Source organism: Xiphophorus hellerii, chromosome 10, assembly GCF_003331165.1.
Source record: "Xiphophorus hellerii strain 12219 chromosome 10, Xiphophorus_hellerii-4.1, whole genome shotgun sequence".
NCBI classification, from domain to species: Eukaryota; Metazoa; Chordata; class Actinopteri; order Cyprinodontiformes; family Poeciliidae; genus Xiphophorus; species Xiphophorus hellerii.
The window spans coordinates 11,038,637-11,059,720 of record NC_045681.1 but is presented as its reverse complement, the minus strand read 5'-3'; the positions used below and the strand labels follow the sequence as shown (position 1 = coordinate 11,059,720).

Below are 21,084 nucleotides of genomic sequence, written 5' to 3'. Positions count from 1 at the left end.
AGGCCATTCTTATTCTTAGAACAGTCCCACAATTTGGAGATTACTTTCTGAAATATTACAAAACATTAACCGGTAAGTTATGAAGAAAAGATGGAATGCTTTATGCCAAACTACTGACAACATTTTAAATAATGTTGTAAAAAGTGCAGATACTTTTATGTTCAGACCTCAAAGATTCAATTTTAAGAAGTAACAGATGTTTTGGGAACATTCCAGAAAGCAACTTGTAACTTTGTAGGAAAATATTGACTGCCATAAATACGACTGACAATATTTACTGTTCAAGTTCCAAGAAATGCAAAACCCGGTGGGTTTTATCCAAAGTGTTTTGATTTTAACCTGTAAGTTCAGAACAAAATGTGGACAGCATTAAATTAAATTTCTGCATTTTTTTTTTTTTTTTTTAGAATATTGAGGAAAAACTCCATTCTATATCTGTAATATATGAGATCAAATATTTTGGATATCTATAACTAGGGATGCACAGATATAAAAATCTGGGGAGATATGGACAAGAACCGATATTTATCAATATTATATACATTCCCCTACCTTTTCAACACCTAAACAAATGCAGCAATATCTTGTATTTCCTAGGGCAAAGATTTCAAAAAAAAAAATTTAAGTTGTGGGAAAAATCTAGACGGTACCCTGTAAATAGGGAAAATATTGGCTATATTATCAATAATTACAGTTAGAGGATTGAGGGGAAAAGAACACAACCACTTTTCAAATTCTTTGAAGGTAATGGTTCATTTAAAAAAGAAAAACCTTCAATGGGTTGTACTATGTATCATTACTGAGTACTTTTAGTGTGTGGAGAATTAAACACAGATGTGTAGAGTCCCACAATAGGTTATTTTCACAAAATAACCTTTAAGTCTGGGGATATGTGGGCTGTAATGGTCTTTACCACATTTATAGTAGTATGGGGGGAAAAAACTCCTAACATTGGTGCTTACTTGCTTGGAAGTAACTTTAGTTTGTGGGAAAACTCCAGAAAGCAACCTGTAAGTTTGAAGAATACACAGGCCGCATTCCATATGAGGGAAAAGCCACCGTAAGATATTTTCTTCTAACTTTGCATGTTACCTTCCAAAACGTTTCAGAAAAAAACCTGTAAATTCAGAGGAAGTACAAACTATATGATCCATGATCCATCAGAATCAAGTAAAACCACAACTGGATCTCTGAATCATCTCTTTATTTGAACTGTACTGAATGCTAAATGTTCACCTTGTACAAGAAACAAATACAAATACTCACACTAAAAACAAAAACATACTGCTGGCTGCCTCTTCCGCTATTGTCGGGACACTAAGGAGTTTCAGCTATTGCTCTTACAGAGTACAGGACGACCCCCCCCTTCCCCAAAGAACCAGGCCTTGAATAGAACAAAGAAACCATAAGGAGAGAGGAGAGAGAGGATGGATCACATAGGACTATGGTTATAGGAACATTTAACTAGGCAATACAAATCTAACAGGACTCCTCAAAACTCTTTAACACCAAAAACATATGATGCACCTTGTATAGAAAAATACCACAATGGAGAGGATGATGGAGGAGAGAACATATTCAGACTAACCGGATTAGTCTTAACTTTCTTTTTCTTTTTTACAACTCAAGCGATGAAAATTTAATGGGAAGGAAATCGGCAAAAAAGTGTTTTTCCTGAGTTAAGAACTGAAGTGTGCTTTAACCCTTTCCTGCCAGCAGTGAATTTACTCAGGAACCTGAATGATCATTGATGGTAGTTGCAGGTCCCCTTTTTAAAAACCGAGGTAGTTGTAAACCTCTGTGTATAACTTAAAACTTAACCCTCATATTGTTTACCTACCAAAAAGTGGACATCTCCAAAGTATAAAAGTGACCCCTAGTGGTGATGGTGATATTGCAGCTGTGAATTGCTGCCAGGAAAGGGTTGAACATCACTATAGATTATTAGAACTGATGACAAATCTCATGTTTATTTGAATGATAAATAGATATATGTTGATAATAAATTCTTAATCATTCACACTAAAAGAAAGAAAACAAAATAAAATCTTTTCTGAGCCTTAAATGGGGGGAAATCTAATCAACGCACACTTGTTACATAAAGGAGGGATTGGAAAGGTGTTTGGAGTTCAGGAGGGGGATGAATGAGGTCCAGTAGCACAGGATGGTCTTTTTTTTCCTGTTCTTCTGAGAAGTGGGCCTATATTTCCCACGAGCTCTGGTTTGTATAGGGTAGGCAGAACAGAGTCTTATCAGGTAATCCTGGAGCACTAAAAGCACTGGACTCTGTGTCCACAATCATAGGCATGTCCCGAAGGTGGAGGAGAAAAAAAATAAACCTCAAAAACATCATCAAAGAGTAAAGTCGGTACAGAACTCAAACAGACAGAGTAAAAACCGAAACTTTAAAAGTACAAATTCCCCGTAACACTTCCTTAGTTCCCATTTCCAGGCTGGTTCAACAGGCAGCCGCTTTGTGTCGTTTTTCACTGTCTCTTGGTCCCCAGGTTGGTCGGTTTACTTCGTGATCGGTTGGTTTTCTGAGCGTTGTCAGATGAGATGTTCGCTGCTCGGATCCCCTCTTCTGCTATTGCTCAGTGAGGTGCTCTCTGGTCTCGCCGTGTTTGGAGGGCTGGTTTGGTGACGGGGCCTGGGAAGGGTGTGTACCAGAGGGCAGAGTGTGGGCGATAGGGACCCCACCGGGCACCATGCCCTCTAACGCCCCCGAGAGGCCGCCTGGAGCCACTCCAACAACACCCGGCGGATATCTGGCGGTGGAGGATTCAAGGTTAAGTGCAGTGTAAGCTAAAATATTGAATTTCAGCACACATCTAGAGAACCTACTGCCTCTTTTCCACCACAGAAGCCTCTTCAGGAACTGATTCACGTGTTCTTATTAGAAGTTTCTACATTTAAGAATTCAGCTTAGATGGGAGTTAGACTTTTAGAAGTACCAGAATTAAATAAAGCTATTAAAATCTTTAACTAAATAATTGGAAAGTAATTTGTGAAGAAGTGCTAAGCTAAATCCCCTATGCTATTTACTGAACAAATTTAAAAGTGCTAATCATTTGAGATTACTTATTCTGTTATCTCTGTCAATATTAAATGCTGTTTAAAGCTGAATAAAATGCAACAATAGGGACAACTTATAAACAATCAGTTAGATAAAAATTTACCATTGCCGTGTTTATATCATCAACTTACATCTATATACTGTACAGAGTGAAAAGTACAGTATGGAGTCTGTTCACCAATGTGTTCTGAATGATCTGAGAATGCTAATGCTAATGTCAATAGCCTTCCATCTGTAGTCGGAAAAATCATTTGGAATGTTCCCCCGACTTCCCACTCGGAAAGTCAAAGAGTTTTTCAAATGATGATTTTTGAGATCCAATATGGCCGCTCCTCGCATCATCAATTAGTAACCTTTGGTGGAAACATGCTTATAAGACACACCTCTAAGAGTGTGTCCAAGATCAATGTTACATGTAGTGTCTGCAAATACGAGCTGAACAAATTAAACGTCGTATTTGTGGAAAGTGCAGCTTAACACATGAGAGGTGCTACGAATGGCGTAGTTGAGGAAGTCGGAATTTCAAAATGGTGATGCCTAAGTATCTATTGTTCGTGGTACCTCTTATGAAACATCGTTTTAAGCTTTACCTTTCACATAAAAGCACAGCTTAATTTGTTCAGATCAGAGTTGCATAATCTTGCAATATTGATATTGGATGCACTCCTACAAGGATGTGTTGTAAAATAAACATGTTTTCACCACATCTTAGTTGATTGTGAGGAGCGGCCATCTTGAAACTCAAAGTTTGTCTTTATGGGAAAATTATTTTTTTTTAGACTTAATTACAGAAACATTTTGTTACCTTTAATATCATCTTGTTTGGGAGTCATGATTTTCTTCTTTTTAGTGAGACTAAATCAAATTCTCATATTTGATAAGCCTCAATGAAAAATAACTGAATTAACATAAAGTTAATTTACATAAGCTATATAAGGCTCTTGGAAGGCATTCTAAAGTAAGTAAACATTTGTAGTTCCTGATTTGGCTCTGGAATGTAATTAGAAGAAAGAGGCACTAAAGGCTTTCTAGGAAGAAACACAAAAATCACAATAAAACCCATAAACCAGCAAAGAAGTTATCCCCAAACAAACAAACAAAAAAATACCCAGAAAGAGGAAACCACAGAAAATCTGTCCATCCATGAGATTACATCTGAATTGCATCATGCTTACTGGGACACTCAAAACCCACATTCACTGCCATCCAGCTCTACTCTGAGTTCAGTCAAACGGGTGAGTTCTTGAGAGGGGGGAGGGTCTATAGAGGTAGGGGAAGGCACACATCAGGTGAGTTTAAGGTGAGAGGTTTCCATCCATGGTGTCTCATTTACCTGCTCCTGATCTAGGCATTAATTTTGTCTTGGGGGATGCCAGTTGTTACAGCCGGGAGAGTTTGGTTCAGTTGGCTGCATGAAAGAAGGAGACGGAGGTGGACATGCTGAGATAAAAGAACTCAGAACTGAATGTAATGGACACACAGGTAGAGAGTGTTTGGGGGCTCTGTGATACAGTATCTTGCTAAATAATTCATATCCCCTGAATTTTTTACATTTTGTCCCACCACGCCCACAAACTATGTTGATTCTTATTGGGATTGGATGCGATGGATAAAAAAGTAGTGGATAATTGCAAAGTAGAAGGAACATGACGGCTAGTTTTCAAACTATCTAACAAATAAATATCCAAAGACACACCTTTTTGTTCAACCTGCTTTAATCTGGCACCCTTAAAAACTAGTGTAACTAATTAGTTTGTCATTTGCAGCCAAGTAAGGGAGTCAGCAAATGTGGAAGATGGAGATATAGAAAAGTGGGAACATAACTCAATTTAAAAGATTTTGATGTCAAAACCAAAATTGTTCCCTGAACGCACCATCCCTACAGTGACACATGGAGGTGGCAGAGTCATTCTGTGGGAAGGTGTTTCTTAGGTACAGGGAGGGCTAGCAGCACATTAAACATTTTAAAAACAGATTTTTCTTTTACTTTGTGTTTCTCTGTCAGATAAAATCCCAATAAGACCAGTAGAATTTGTGGGTGTAAGGTCAATGTAGAAATGTTTCAAGGGTGTGAATACTTTTGTAAGGCACTGTATTGACAGTTTAATCACTCGTCAGCTGGGAAATATTAAATGAGTTCACTGTGAAGAAAATTATTTAAAATTATCTCTGTCCTTAAATGAACAACTTTTAAAGACACAAACTGCCCTCCAGAACTTTCCGCTCCTACCTGTAGGCAGCGCCGTTGAGCTCAGGGTGAACGCCTGGTTGCTCCATAACTCCCCAGGGTGCCGTGGTAACAAAAAACTCCTTGTTCACACAGTTTCGTAGACTATCGGGGATTCGTCCTGCCAAATGAAACGGACACAGAATAAAGGATGAATCAATCCAAAAAGATGGAATAAGCCGCTAGATGGCGCTGACGAGCAAACGAGTTGATTAAACATATGCAAATCAAGATTACGTGACAGTCTGGATGTTGTTGTGAAATGCTGGTCGAGCATAAGGACATACTGAGCCAGAGCTGAGACCTGTTACACGGGAATCTGTGAATGTTCTGCGTACCTGTGATGGCTCTTCGGATTTCAGTGGCAGCCGCCTCCCTCATTTCCAGAGAAGACTGCTCACTGTACCAGGCTGTGTGAGGCGTGCAGATCAGGTTTGGCGCGTCTTTCAGAGGGCCCTGTGCAAATCTGCAGCGCACACACACACACACACACACACAGTTTCTATAAATTTTACACAATTTTACAGTTTTATAGTTTCTAATTCTTGATTATTTTTTTTGACAGCTTCTAACACTTTTAAATTTTTAATAAAAAGCCATTACATTATTTTTTTAAATGAGTGTTTTCCATAAATGAGCACTAAACCTAACTTCCACTTTAACAAAATGATTAAGTGGCTAATTCACTACTTCTTTGGTATTTGGAACAACGTTAGATTGGCTCCACTTTAAAATCTAGAATCCTTAGAAAAATCTCAGCTGAATTATTCAAAAAAATGAAAACCCACAATTCAGTTTATCTGAAAATGTAAAAATTACATTATGCCGATAAAAACATATTTTAAATACAGAAATGTTTGATCATGCGAGGGGCTACACAATGATGTGGAAAACTGCCAACTTGGCAGTTCTCTAGGAAACTATCACTTATAACTCTAAATAGCGGATGGTAAAAACACAAAGACTCATTGCTAAAGAAATCGGATGTTCACAGAAAACACCCAAAAGCATAGTAATGGAAAACTTAAGTGAATCAGTCTATAAAAAGTTTTAGAGCACTTCATGCTTCCTTCTGCTTACAAGCTTTCTGAAGATGCTGATTTAATTTTTCCGTCAGATTTGTCACCTGCCCACTTGAGTACTTCTGGCAGTATGATAATGGCTGAATGGCTAACAATCCCTCACCAAAATCTATAACGAGTCTATTTTACTAAAATGACAAAATAGAAAATAAATTAATAAAATCTTTGTTGATGTTCAAAAATACTGAGATGCCCCTAATAAGCGTGTAGAATCAACCAGTCTCCTGTCTTATAGAAAGATAAAATATCTCATCCTGTTTATTTTCCTTCTCCTCCTCTTCCTCTGTCCTTACAACATTCCTGTCTGATCTGCTTGTGCAATGTCTCTGCAGAAAATCAGATCCGTGTCATGTGGGACAATAGGGAAAAAGTTATGAAACCTCTCCCTACCCCCTGTTGACATATTAGGTTAGTAGAGCAGGAGCTCCAGATCCATCTGGATCACTTTCAGTCCCCTGCAGCAGCAGCCAGTCTGTTGGGCAGCCAGCCGGAAACACACAGCATCCAAAAACCTCCCATGATGCCCCTGATGCGTGAACGACATATCAGCACCAGCTACCCTCTGAGATCTGAAACATGGATCTCTAAAAAGGTGGGAAACTGGAGGACAAGAGTTAAGTGACTTCTTGGCTCACAGCTTAAAAGGAGGAAGGTGGATGTCTTTGCTAGCAGTTTTTAACTGTTTGAGCTCAAATTCAGAAACGGAAATCTGCAGTTAGTTTATGGCCAAATAAATCTTTATCTATTTAGATATGCTTAAAGCTAAAGTAATTATGTTTTCATTGCTGCCAGATTGAACAGTTCAATTACATAAAACAAAGGGTGGTGAAGACAAATTCTACCAGAATTTTCAGACTTGCAACACATTGTTTAAAATCACACAATTGGGGCATTGACCTCGGTAAGAATGCCAACCAGTGTTTGAGAAGATTGGAAAACAATCTGAAGTCTAAACAAATTTCAATCAGATCAGAACAAAAAGAGACCGAAGACATGAAAATAGTTAGCCAGAAGTCAACATGGAAAAAATCTCCCTTGATCATAAGGCTACAAAACTGGAGAATAAAAATCTGTGTCCTTTCTCCGGATCAGATCAAACTTAGAGGCATGTCCTTTGATGGCTAAATGGAGAGAATCTTGTAATTTCTTCACTTTATATTGGATTTAAAACCACAGTGGAGAACAGTCTTCATAAAATTCTGAATCAGTTTAAGCAATTCCTCCACAACTCTCTGATTGACCCTTTCAGATGAAGATCAGGTGTTCCAACTCATTGCCTCTTTCCCAACTGGCTGAACTTCCTTTTGTACGTCCGGTTCAGTCTGAGCGACTTACGCAAAGGGCTCAGTTTCATGGACGTCCAGGGCGGCTCCCCGTATCCTGCCCTCCTTCAGTGCCTGGGCCAGAGCTTTCTCGTCCACCAGGCCTCCCCGTGCGGTGTTGACCAGAAACGCGCCCTGACGCATCTGTGACACACAGACAAAAAATAAATAAATAAAAATTTTAGAGGCTGCCTGTCTTTTTAATTATTTGTGTGATCGAGAGCTGATTATCAGACTGCGCGTTTCAGGTTTCGCATCTAAAGACCTGAAAGATAACGATGGGGGCAGTTGTGGGATGCAGGACAGAGACAAGTTGGAAGATGAGAGACCGCCATCATCATTTTGGTGTTTGTATAACAAAAAGTCATACAACAAATGTGATGGGGAGAAAAATGAAGCCATTCTACTCAGATGAAAGTAATACCTTAATCTTGACAAAAGCCTTTACACTGGCAGGCAGTCGTTAATTATTAGGCTCTGCTTGTTTTCACACACGCACACACATTTCCATTTCCATTTTAGCATCTGAGAAGAACCACCAACATTTTTAGACGCATTAGTGAGGAAAAAGTGTTGCTTCATTGCAGCACTTAAAGAAGCAACTGAGAGTCATGAGCTTTGTAGAAATATGTATTTAACTGGGTTAGGCTGTTCCTCCCACTCCTATCTCTTCATGCATTCAGAACATCTCAATAAGGAGACTTGAACGTTGAGGACGCAGTTCCTCAGCTTCCCTGCAGATGTCGCCTCAGACAGCGAGTAGGAGAGCAGCTCTGTCCCTCTGCCTCCCGCTGTGCAGCTAGTCAATATATTTGCCATAGCCGTGGGCTGGTGCTAATTGCATTTGACAGAGCAAAGGAATGAATTTGTGTCCAGCTTTAGTGGAGCTTCAGATAAAGAGCTGGTTCTTCTTTTTTTTGTCTTCACCCCTCTTCACTCTTTGCTTTCTTTAGGTCAGGACATCCCACAGGCTGGAAGCATGATAAAAATACAGCTCATCACTGCTCACTTACCAGAAATTGCTGCTTTATGTTCAAGTCATCGCAGTGTGCTGATCACTTCAGATTTAATTTCTATCCTGAGGTTTTTTTGTACTGTCCATGTATGACCTCTTAGGTCTAGTCACAGCTACCTCCGAAATATCCATGACTTTAGTTTTAAAGTGTTATCCTAAGAGAAAAACTTGAATGCCTGTCAACATGCAGTGACATGAAAGTAATTTTTACTTTTTTGCTTTCTTGACACACATAAATGTTTCAGATCATATGGATGTTAACATCAGACAAAGGTAACATGAGTGAACCAAAGATTTGTTTGTTTTTTTAAAGATTATTTCTTTTATTAGGAGAAGTAGTACATCCAAACCAAACAAATCCAATGTGAAAAAGTTAAAAAAGTAATGGTAATGCCACAAACAGGTGCGATGACTCCCATCAGGGGATTGCATAACAGGCATTAAGTCTTTTACATTGCTAAGCAAAACTTTTGATGAACTCTTTTCGGAACTGATTCAGTTGAGCCACTTCTGAGGGTCTTTTGAGCAGAGATGACCAGGTTAAGCTCACACCAAAACATCCTAATCGGAATCAGGTCTGGACATTGAAATTAATTGTTTTGGAGGTGTGCTTTGGATCATCATCGTGGTGCATAACGTAAGTGCTTTTTAACTTAAGGTAACAAATTTATGGTTGAACATTGTCCTTCGGTATTTACAGGCAAAGAGCAATGGCTACATCAGTAACAGAACATATTTCAGGTCCTGGAGAAGCAAAGCACCCCCACCATGTTAAACCGTCGATGATCATTTCTTTCTGAAATGCTCCAGATGTAAACGGACCCAAACCTCCCAAATAGTTCCATTTTAGTCTTCGGGATCATTTATATGCTTTCTGAGAAATGTGAGACACAATTCCAAAATGGTAACAGAGTCCAACTCTGTTGGTCTCATCCAGACCCTAAGAGGAGGCCCGGATGTACAGTACAGACCAAAAGTTTGGACACACTTTCTCATTGAATTCAATGAGAAAGTGTGTCCAAACTTTTGGTCTGTACTGTATATGTAACTATAACCCAATACAAACATCAAAGTTGGAGAGACAGGTATTTTCTTGTCTTGAAAAAACCCAGGACAGATTTTCAAATGAAAAAAACAGTTAATCTTGCATTTCTTCATTATTTGTTGAACATGCAGTATAACTGCGAAACCTTCAAAACAAAAACACAAGGATATTTGTTCCTAAAGACAAGCTCAACAGCTTTATTAATAGCATAGAGTAGAAATAACTTGAGAGTTGTCGTTTGTGCAGTTCGTTTAGGTTAAATTAATCATAAGTAAATACCTTAATTAATTAACTGAATTCTTGATTACATTAATTACAAGATCCTCTTGGTTTGTTTTATGATACTAACTGACGTATAATTATCTTTGATTCATCCTAATTAATCTAAATCCGAAATATTTAATGAATCGGTAAAGATTTCATCCTTCAGACTGATTTTTGACAGATTTTGAGACAGAATTATTCACCCACATCACTATGGTTTAATCATTAGGCTGTTTTCACCTGTTTGATGGTGAAGTCGTTGATGAGATGATGGTTGTGCTCGTTCAGGTTGCAGTGCAGGGAGACGCAGTCGCTCTGGTAGAGCAGGTCCTGCAGGGTGTAGACGCGCTGCACGCCCAACGAGCGCTCCAGTCCGTCCTGCAGGTATGGGTCGTAGAAGATGACGTTGAAGCCGAAGACCTTAGCCCGGACGGCCACCGCCTGACCCGAACGACCTGTGGGCACAAATAATTTGCATAAGTGCACACTCCAAATGTGTGCTAATTAATCTCAGCAATTAATTTGCGATATCTGTGAAAGTCTCAGATGTCTGTTAGAGAATATTAGTCAACAGTGGTGGTCTTAAATCGAGACTGATGGACGTAGCAGACAGGTCAGTAAATGACATGTAACTTTTCTTAGTTGGAACAATAATTGTCAATTAAAAATAGTTTGATTATGTTTTACATTTCTGCTATTGATTTCTGTGCAAATTCTGCGAAACCCTCTTATCTTCAGTGCAAGGGTCTCAAATCAGTTCATGACTATTTGTAACAGTTTCCATCAGTGAAAGATGTTTCCCTTGTCTTGAAGAGATTAAAATCATTGAAGAATTAGGGAAAGAGTCGTGACACAGAAATCATCTCGCAGAGCGAGGTAACAGACAGTGATTCAGAGTGGGACTCTGCTGCACATATTAAGCCTCTCTGTCTCTCGCAGCCATGTGTTGTGTAGGATGAGAGTCTCGTCTCGAGTTGGCTGGAGGAAGCGTTCTGCTCGGTGGCTGCAGAGTAAAGAAGAGCTGTCTGGTGTTGGCTGTGGAGAGGATCGATAATGTTCTTTATGCTCTCTGGGACTTTTCTCTCTGTGATGGAGCGTTATGTCCATTAAGAGAAGAGACGATTCAGAATGGAGCAACATAAAGTTACAGCTAAATTAACAGATAATTATTCAGTCATTTTCTAAATAGATTCTAAAGCGATGCATGGAGAAGTGTTTCTAACATGATTAATCATTTTACTTTTAGACGCGCTCAGGTTCTGTTTCTGTCGTAGCTACTTTATACCCTGGTATTTCCTGAGCACACTTGAGCTCCTCAGAGTAGAGGAATCAGGGTTCCTGCACATATTTAATGACCAATTTTCAAACTTTTCCAAACTCAGATGAGCAGACTTTCCTTGTTCATTTTAAATGCACTAATAGATAATTATGGATACTGCCCTTGACTTTAAATTCTACATAAGTTACCAAAGTTAGCCTGAAAAAAATGGATGGATGAGAGATAAAAGCCAGCAGAGAGCTTTGCCTGGGCTCAAGAAAATATCAACTCAGATGTATTCTATGAGTCGTAGAAAAATGAATTCATATTTACTACTTAAAGACATAATTTTTTAATTCATTTTGTCTCATTTTTTTCTTCTTCCAGCTTCGCCCTTACTCTCCTCTCTGCTATATACTTTGCATTTTTAGTTTTCCTTCTTAGAACAGGTTCTAGATGATATTCTTTCTAGTAGGCCAGTCATTAATATATTGTTACAGTTGATCACTTGAATAAAATTTTAAGTATTTATCTCAAAAAATACTTTTTTTTTTCAATACATTGGCACTTACTGAAGTACTTAAATTGGGGAATCAAACTAAAGATTTTAATGAAACTTATATTAAAATTATACAAAGAAATGTATTTTTTTTTATTACATTTTGCTTCCTGTGCTAAAGTACACCATGAACTAATTTAAACTGCTGTTGTGTCTCACTTAAAAAACCCAAACTGACTGGTTAATCTACACCTTTGAGTGATTAATTTGTCACGTGAATTTCCAAGTGTACTGCAGTTTTCATATTCATCAATAACAATTTGGGTCCTTTTGCAGTATTGAATTGTGGCACTTTTGGCTTTCCTTAACCCTCAAGCTGGGCTATGGAAAGTAAATCAATCATATTTTAGGATATTGCTAGAGTGAGATGTGTATATTTGTACTCCAAATGTCATAATATGAACTGTTCTTCAGCAAACGAGGTTCTACAGCAAAATTTCAATTTCATCCACGGCTTCACCGCCAGACAAAAGATGTCAGAGATGTGTCTGACTTGGTGCTAACAAGTTTGTTAACACCATTAGAGCAGAGAACACAGAAGAGAGAAGACCAACTGCAAGGGAAAGTGGTTTAGGGAGTGAACTGAGGCGTGTCTGTCAGATGACAAGTCGCGGTGCCGTTTATATCAAAATGATGTAGCAACTGCCTGACCCAGAGCAGGGACAGATTGTGTTTTCCTCTCTCTCTGCTGTAGTGCACAGAGTATTTTAGATTTTACTGGCCTGAAAAACCAAAGGCTGTCAGTGAATAAACCATCTTGATCACTACTTGTAACTTAAATATTAATACTACATTTTTATTCACTAGCAAGCCTCTTTTGAAGGAGAAACTTCTATATTGACCATAATTTAATAGTTGAAGGTTCCAGATGCCATGGGAACAAGACGATTGTCCCATTTGTCCCCTCCTGTCAGAGAGATTAATAGCGAGATAGATGTATAACAAATGACAAATGAACGGATGGATGATATAGAGATGGATGGACAAACAGATGGATGAAGACTCAAGCAATCCATATACTCCAGACTTTTCCAGACAGTGTGAGAACTCTGAGGAACGAACCTATTGCCATCCTCTGTTGTTTCTGATTGCAGTCTTAAAACTGTACTGTCAGCAGCAGGAAGGGAGTGTCTGCAGCTGGTGTGAATCACAACAGGCTGTTGTGAAGCTTAAAAAAATTTGTCCTGCAGCTGCAGGCTTCTTCAGCCATTTTCTTCCTATATAAATCTTTTATAGTTGAAACAGAGTCAGATTTATTTACAGCTGATGCATTGAGCATAAAACAGTATTTGCTTTTGTGGCACCGCGGCTGTAATGGAAGCTATATAAAATACCTGAGTATCAAAGCTCGTTTCTGTTCGGCTTCTTCATGCACTGATCAATACCAATAACTGTAAAAGAACCAGAGGATCTGTCGCCCACGGGAGCGTTTCAATGTCTGGCTCATTCTCGACTCGACTTTTTGCTTTGTGTCGCCAACCTTATTCACAGAGAAAGAAGATGAAGACCGCCGAATGTTACATGAGGTCAAAACAGATTCGTGAACTTCGCTTCATTCAAGCTGTCAGCACTGAAGCCAACGTGGTAGCTGGATATGACGGAAATTTAAAACAGGGGTGAACTGGATGTATTTAATGCCTTTGACTGATGTGTTGCTTCCAGTATTAAGGAACAAAATCTAATAACCCTTTTAATTTGACATTCAAACATTTTTAAACATGCATTGATTGCTTACAGTTCAATGAATTCATTCGTTATTCAGATAAAGACAATTAAACAAGAGCTACTTGAATTACTTAAAAATCTAACACAGCAGAAAGAGCAGAAGTGACTTAAGTTTGACACCTGAAGAACCTTTGTATCTGCAGCTGGCAGCCCGAGCTGAGTCCTGCAAGCAAACTCCAGGAGGCATTTGCTTTTCCACTAACAATGGACACTGTTTTGAGAACTGCTTGAGCCAGAAGGACTCAGGGATGAGGCTAGAAGTGGGAGGATTGGGTAAAAACAAGAGAATGAGGAAGGCGGTTTTCTATGCCAGAGCCCGGTGCTCGGGCACAGTTAGTCTGCGCAGCTGTCTGGGACCTGCAGGTTGTGTGTGTTTGTGTGTGGACACAGAGATAAGGTGGCACTCTTCAAATGCTTATGAGAACACCGAGCATTCGAGTGCCCGGCAATGTTGAGACAGGAGACAATGGATCAGAAAAAAAAACAACAAAAAAAGCGCACACACACAATCAACAGAGAAACAGTAGCCGAGAGCGAAACGTACACATTTACACACACTAAGGCAGAATGGAGTACGCCATGAGGGCTGATTATGGCCGCGCGAGATGTCAGGGGAGAGCAATAACAGAGACGAAGAGTCGAAAAACAGAAGAGAAGAAAATAATAAAGATATTATGACGGAGCATTAGAGCGGTGGGCTGTGAGAGCGGATAGAGGGAGTCGGCCCGGAGGGAGGCCAAACAGACAACCTTGAGATAATCTGGGGGACGAGCGGAGCGGGGAAAAAAAACAACCTTATCAGAGCAGAAAAACAGAAGGCCCTCTGACTGGCAAGGAGATCTGAAAACACACTACATGAAAGTAGGGATGCACTGGCTGGTGGTCGGCGCTGATCGGTGCATGCGTTGGACCCAATCGCTACCAGATTGCACGAATAATGATCAAGTTATTCATAAAGAATACTAAAAATGAGCTATTTTCAGTGAGAGTGAGGTGCTGAAGTCAGAGAAAAACAAAGAGATGTAAGTAGGGATATAAAAAAAAATACATCAAGTTTATAAAACAATACTGGGTTTATTAAAACAAAATGAGATGAGAGGAGATGAGATGAAAAACAGATTTGGAAAAAACTACGAATCCACGTTTTCTTTTCACAAATGAGGCGACTGCTTTGTTGCGGCTTCATCTGTGATTGTTGCCACGCTCTGCAGAATGTATAAAGGAAAGCCTAATAATTTAGAAGGCCTGTGGACGCTACAAAACCTCCTGCTGCACTTTGCATTTTTTGTGCTGCAGGAGAAACAACCTTTTGCTTGTTTCTCCTCAGCCTCTTCAGACATTATATTGATCAATAATTGTGTACTTAAGCATTTTTTTTTGTGCAGAATTTCCCACTCCATCTTTGACCAGTCAGTGTATTTCTGCATGTCTACTATTTAAGTAGTCCAGCCAAAAACACATTAAAATTTTCACACTTTTGTATTTTCACGAACAGAATAAAGATCTAAAATCGGATTTTGATCACTAAGTATTTCACATGATCATTTGCTGTCTAGCCTGAAACACAACTTCAAAGCGAATGGTAACTTTAGCATTCACGGCTAGAGGCAAGTCAGTCACATTACTCTGATGGTGCTTACCTAATACTCAAATATTGTCTGTTTCTTTTTTCTACCAAGTTCTCAAAATATTGCCCGATTAACTATTTAAAAATTATGTAGTGTTGCCGTGGAACCTAGTAGCATTTTAATCAACTTTGTCAACACAATAGGGCAACTACTTAATAGTTACTTTCCTTAAAATCATATTTTATAGTACATTTTGAGACATGGCTGCAGTTCTTTCAAGATGCAAGAGCGTGAGAGAGATGAAGACTTTGTTGTGTTTTATTTTTCTTTTGGCTCAGTAGCCTTTTTGGAGTTGAAGAAAGGCTCCTTGTGTATTTCTCTATGAAATACACTGGGAGACCTCTGTTTCAGAAAAGCTAGCTGCACAAATTTAATAAAAATGCTGAGAGCAATGTTAAAATGACAATTCTGTAATAATTTTGGCACTGAGCATTTTACAGCCATGTGCGATGGTTTCTCTATTCCAAATATACTTAATCAATAACCAATCAAAGGTTATTGTGATTGGCATTTTATTATGTGGTAATTCTTAAAGGAAAATCAGAATTCACAAAATTCTGTGCTGGCAGAATGAAAGCTGACAAAAGAGAAGAGAAAATCGTCATGGCATCTCTACATAGAAAGCATTTTAAGGGAAAAGGAGGAGATTCATTACTGGTACAAAAATGAGTATACTGGATATTCACCAAATCCGATGAGGCCGAGGGTTTCGCCACGGATGCGAGCGGCACCAGAGGCCACCTCGCGGATCTGTTCCACGCTCTGGACCCTCGTGCCCTCCCGGAGAGCTTGATAGAGCCAGGTGTTTCGCCTGTAGAGGTTCAGGATGTGACAAATGGTGGAATCGGCCGTCTCCTCCACGGCTGCAGAGGGAATGTTGCACACAGCAATCCCTGAAAGACGAGAAAGAGGCCATAAGAGTTTCAAATCAATCTGAATAGGTGATATAAAAAAAATTAGCAGTGTTCACCCAAACTATGGTTAACAACGTAAAAAGAAAAAAATGAATTGTCACTTGGAAAATGTTCAGCTTGGAATTGGGATAATAGGATACAAGAAGCAACAATGCAAATGTCTATGTCAAAATGTATTTGCTTCAAACCAAACATGAATACTATGTTAAAGAAGCCTATATAAACCCAAAAATCTTTATTTATGTTGCACCTTTTTAAATTAAAGTGAACTATCACAGCCAAATAAAAGCATTCTACCGTCAATAACAGGATGACCTGAAAACTTTGAAGTTTTAGGGACTTTGTGTTGAGTTATACTCCAGCAGAGTGTTCTCAATTTAGCTGCCTTCAAGCAATTTAAACCTCTGACCTCGTGGTATTACCTCGTCTTTCCTTCACATCTTTTTTTTATACTCCTTTCAAAGCACTTCTGCCTGCCCTGGCTCTCCACTAATGCCCTCATCCCACTCTGTATCTCTGAGTAACAGCACGGTGGTCTGCGGACAGCAAAAAATACCCAGAGCCTGTTCAATGTTCAATCAATGGCCTCTTTTTTTCTCCTCTCGGAGAACAGCCGTCATATCTGTGCTGCCTTCTCGAGGCCTGATAGCTTTTTGACTCCTGTGTTGCAAAAGGCAGCGCGCTGTCGGCGAGTGGGTGGCAGTTAGACACAGTATCTCGTATTGGCAGGGAAATGGCAGCTTTGTCAGCTCTAAGAGCTGTTTGAGCCACTGAGCCTGCTGATAGGAGCCTGGGTGGTGGTTCAGAGGATGAACCAAACTCTTTTCTTCCTTTTACTTTCAGTGGCTTTGAAAAGTCTGGCTCGTAGTTCCATCTTCGCGGTTCATCTTACTATTAACTTCGGTTTTAAACACTATTCTAAAAATGCATACCAGGAAACTCAGAAAAGGTACTTGAAGCAAGTCTTTTCAATGGAAAATTCCCTTCAGACATAGATCTTATTTTGATCACCATCTTCAGCACCGTCTTTTAATATTTTATTTGAGCACATTGCAAATGATTTGATGAATCACTGGTAAGCTATCTGGATAAATCCAAACACTGGCGTTTGAAGTGAAGCATGTCATTGACAGGTAAACAAAAGATCAAACGAGGAAGATAGCAGACAAAACTCTGTGTAATGGAATCAATGGAAACCATTTGGAATAAAGCCCTTTTCACAGCAACACCTCCAATCAAACACCTGCTGCTATATTGATTTAGGTTTTCTTTAAAGTAAAGCAGTGTTACTAAAACCCCTCATGTTTGGTCATGTGAGGGATCCAGCTTTTAAGTAAATTCCACAAATTCTCTTTAGGGTCCAGAGGTCAGGGCGGATGTATTAATTCACTATAAACATGCATTATCTTTTGCATAAGCAGTTTGGTGTGTTTGGGATCATCGTCCTGTTGGAACATGCATTTAAGTGTTACACTGAGGCAAAGTTGAAGACTTCAGAGGTACACTTTGTTCAACATGCCGTTGACGGTAAAAAATGCAATGTCAGGATGAAGAATAAATTCATGAACAGCTTGCCATAACCTCACTTTTAAAATGACAACCGAAGCAGCCACTCGTTTTCCACTATTGGACTCTGTTGCTAAAAACTAAGGTCATTATTGCAAACCATTGTAGCATTTGTTTTGGGCCGAGTGCCTTACATCAAAGTCTATTCTAATTCTGTGTTGTTGCACCAAAATAAAAGCATTAAAAACACATTATCAGTTCTAAATGTGAACACGATAGTTCGTATGAGTACAACAATGAATGTGTAAAATGTATACATGAATAGAGGAATATTTAAAACCCAAAAATAACAATTCACTACCTAGTTCTCCAGCTGCCTTTATGTCGATGTTGTCATATCCGCTGCCGATGCGGATGATGATGCGTAGGGCTTTGAACTTCTCCAGGTCCTCTCTGGTCAAGGTGATGGTGTGGTACATCATGGCTCCCACTGCCTCATTTAGCACCTGCAGATACATCAAGACAAAAAGACACAAAAATATTTCTCTCTTCTATTTTCTTAAATTTTTATCACTTGCCGTGTGCTTACAAATCTGCTTCTCCGTTGAATGGACTTTGCAACTTTGCACAGATCATGTGATTATTCATACTCATTAAGGCAAAAGATTTATTTATTTATTTTTTTTTACCCAACAGGATCAAAATGTTCCTGCACTGGATATGTGTAGTTACAGCCACCAGAGTTGAATAGCTTGTTGTCTTCCAATGAAACATGAGGAGGCCTCTGCTCTATTCAGTTTCCCACTGACAAGGGACGCTGCTTTGGGTCAACACCAGTCAAACTGACCAACAGCACAGACTGTAGAAAGCCGGATTGGGTAAGAAAGAAGGCTGTGTGCGGTAAGAGCGCATGAAGACTGGATAGAGAAGAGGAGGAGGCATTGTGCTTCTTCTTAGTGTGTGTTTCAGTCTGTGTGCAGGGGTGGGCATGTGTGTGTGTGAGAGCGTGGGCAGGGAGGCGTGCATGGACAAATAGATAAGGTAGAACTCTGGCTGGGCTTGAGAGAGTAGAGCATCTGTCAGTCCAGGATGTTGAGAAAGGCCAGAATGATGTACAAACAGCGAAAAAAAAAAAAGAAAAACATGTTGCAGAGAGAGTTTGGCTGAATCTGTACTGCTGCGTGATCACCAGGACTCCATTCAGACCTAGAGGGTTGTTTATCTATCTCTATGGTGAGGTCAAGGCTGACTCTGACTATACATTGACAACAACAGAGTCAAATGATGCGCTAGGGAGATAATATTTTAAAAACCACATACCCGTGCTGATCAAGATCAAGTATCAATTTGATATTGCATCAACTTCTTTTGAACGAACATTCTAGCCAGAGTTTAATACATTTAATGCATTTCTGTTTAAAAGGAGACAAGTTCTATGTTAAAGAGATGAACGTGGTTTGGTGAAAAATGTATAAATTAAACCCAGAATAAAAGTAAGAAAAAAGGATCTTGTGAAAATACTGTTGAAACTATAAAAGAATGACATTTTCATAGTGAAGCAAGTTTTGGACCCTAATAGGCTTAAGGGCCACTCAGCAATTTGCAAATTCAAAGTGACAAAGACTTTCAATCTTGAATAAATGCCTGGTGTTCAATGAAATACTTAGGAACTGCACAGTATATAAACTATTGACTATTGTCAGACAGTGATTAAAATATGATCTCTCTTTTTATACGGCATATGTGAATATCTGCATATCAATTTCAGCTCTTCATAAAGCCATTCATGCACAAAAGCAAAAATACAAATAAACATAATTACACCTACTTTCGATATGTGCTGAGACCAGCTGACTCATCTGAAATGACTATTGATTAAACCAAAATAACTATAAGTGATCTACTGCTGGTGGATAATCATGACTGCAGTCACATAACCACATTTCTTTATGCTGAGTGGATTACATAGAAAATTACTTTCAGTAAATGGTGATGAAAGTAGATTTAAAGTATCTTTAGCTGATGTGTAGTGCACTAGTTCCCTTAGACGATTACCTCTCCTTAATACAAAAAGTCACACAAATAGACCAGAACTGCAAACGACAAAGATGGCAAAGTGAGGAGCACAACCCAGAAAAATATCTTTATCCAAACGACATTAGAAATGATAGTCAAGCTTTTGCAGCACATGGTAAAAATATAACCATTAAAAGGTGCTTAAGAGGACAAAAAGGAAGAAGCTATTTATTCTACCCAGAGGACAGTGGAAATAATTTCTGTTCTTTTAATGTTTTTAATGTTCAAAAAGTTGTTTTTTGTCGATATAGAGCTACATAATTCTGGTTACTGAATCAGCCTGGAAACGAACAGATGTTCATTATTTAAACCAGAAAATAAATCCTGTCAAGGTTCACGGACTACTGTTGGAAAGGAAATAGGGATGTGCTGTTAAGCTATGTTAAATTAATGCAAACCTTTGCATACATAGTTAAAGTAGTTATTTTTAAGTTCATGCTAGAAAGTTTTGGGTATCCCTCAGAAGATCCAAAGAATCAGCAGTGGATGAATCTGAATTGTGCCACCTACAGAGATCAGTAGCAGTGAAACACCCGAGGGCTCTCAAGGTGACCCGGCCTGCTAGTCGGTTTGATGAGGATCTAAACTACTCCCCCTCAGAATCTGCCCGGGCCCCTGTCAGCGCCTAAATAACAGCGCTACATTCACCTCCAGCCAAACTGAATTAGCTTTCCTGTGATTAGTAGATTAGCTCTGAATTTCCATACTGCTTTTATTAGCACTGTGTCCTGGACAGGCCTTCCAGATACTAGTTCAAGGTTAAAACACTCCTTACACACACAAATGCACGCCAACGTCCCTCTGCACTGAAAGATTTTTTTTTTCTTCTTCTGAGCTTGAGGAGAAGATTGTTGGAATGTGGTCATTTATTTTAATGAATATTTTGAGCATTATTTTATTCAGGGTTCCAAAACATTTCCCATATAAAAACGTCACACTTTTCCACACCCAATTTTCTTAATCTTTTATGGACATTTTAAAATGCAACATAATTAAGTTCACCATGAATTTATAGCTGTTATTTCGGCAGTGGGCAGGCTTTAAATATGCTTCAAATAAATAAACAGAAGCTGGAAGAAAGGAGGGAAAGATGGAGGGATGAAGGGAAGGGAGAATGGAAAATGAACAGATGGAAGGAAAGAAGTAATGAAGAAAGAATAAAGGTTGGAAGGATCATTAAGACGACAGGACAGTGAATAATCTAGAAAAACTTTTCATACTATTCAAATCTGGGATCACTGAAATCTAATTCTGTACTTTTCAAAACAGTGTAAGAAATTTGAGTGTTTCTTCAGTGCATGGGAGTTTCAGAAAAATAAACACCAATTAGACGTCTATCAAACAGAAAACCATTTGTGTGTGTTTGTGTGTCTCTGCGGTTAACAGT

The 21,084-nt window shown here is 39.0% G+C and overlaps 1 protein-coding gene across 6 annotated transcripts in view; it reads right to left on the bottom strand.

Moving 5' to 3' along the window:
• Window positions 1-1,187: 1,187 nt before the first annotated feature.
• The window catches only part of LOC116727473 (C-terminal-binding protein 2), a 114,030-nt gene continuing 94,133 nt past the window's right edge, over window positions 1,188-21,084 (bottom strand). For 3 of the 6 annotated variants that reach the window (XM_032574921.1, XM_032574924.1, XM_032574923.1), the window contains 7 exons: window positions 17,983-18,127; window positions 15,888-16,094; window positions 10,272-10,486; window positions 7,721-7,851; window positions 5,642-5,769; window positions 5,307-5,424; window positions 2,588-2,768 (listed from right to left, as the gene is read on the bottom strand). In XM_032574921.1, coding sequence (XP_032430812.1) covers window positions 2,588-2,768; window positions 5,307-5,424; window positions 5,642-5,769; window positions 7,721-7,851; window positions 10,272-10,486; window positions 15,888-16,094; window positions 17,983-18,127 — 1,125 coding nt within the window. Of the gene's footprint in view, window positions 2,769-3,805; window positions 4,485-5,306; window positions 5,425-5,641; window positions 5,770-7,720; window positions 7,852-10,271; window positions 10,487-15,887; window positions 16,095-17,982; window positions 18,128-21,084 lie in introns of those variants that run through there. The other 3 variants (XM_032574925.1, XM_032574922.1, XM_032574926.1) reach the window with 3 other exon arrangements.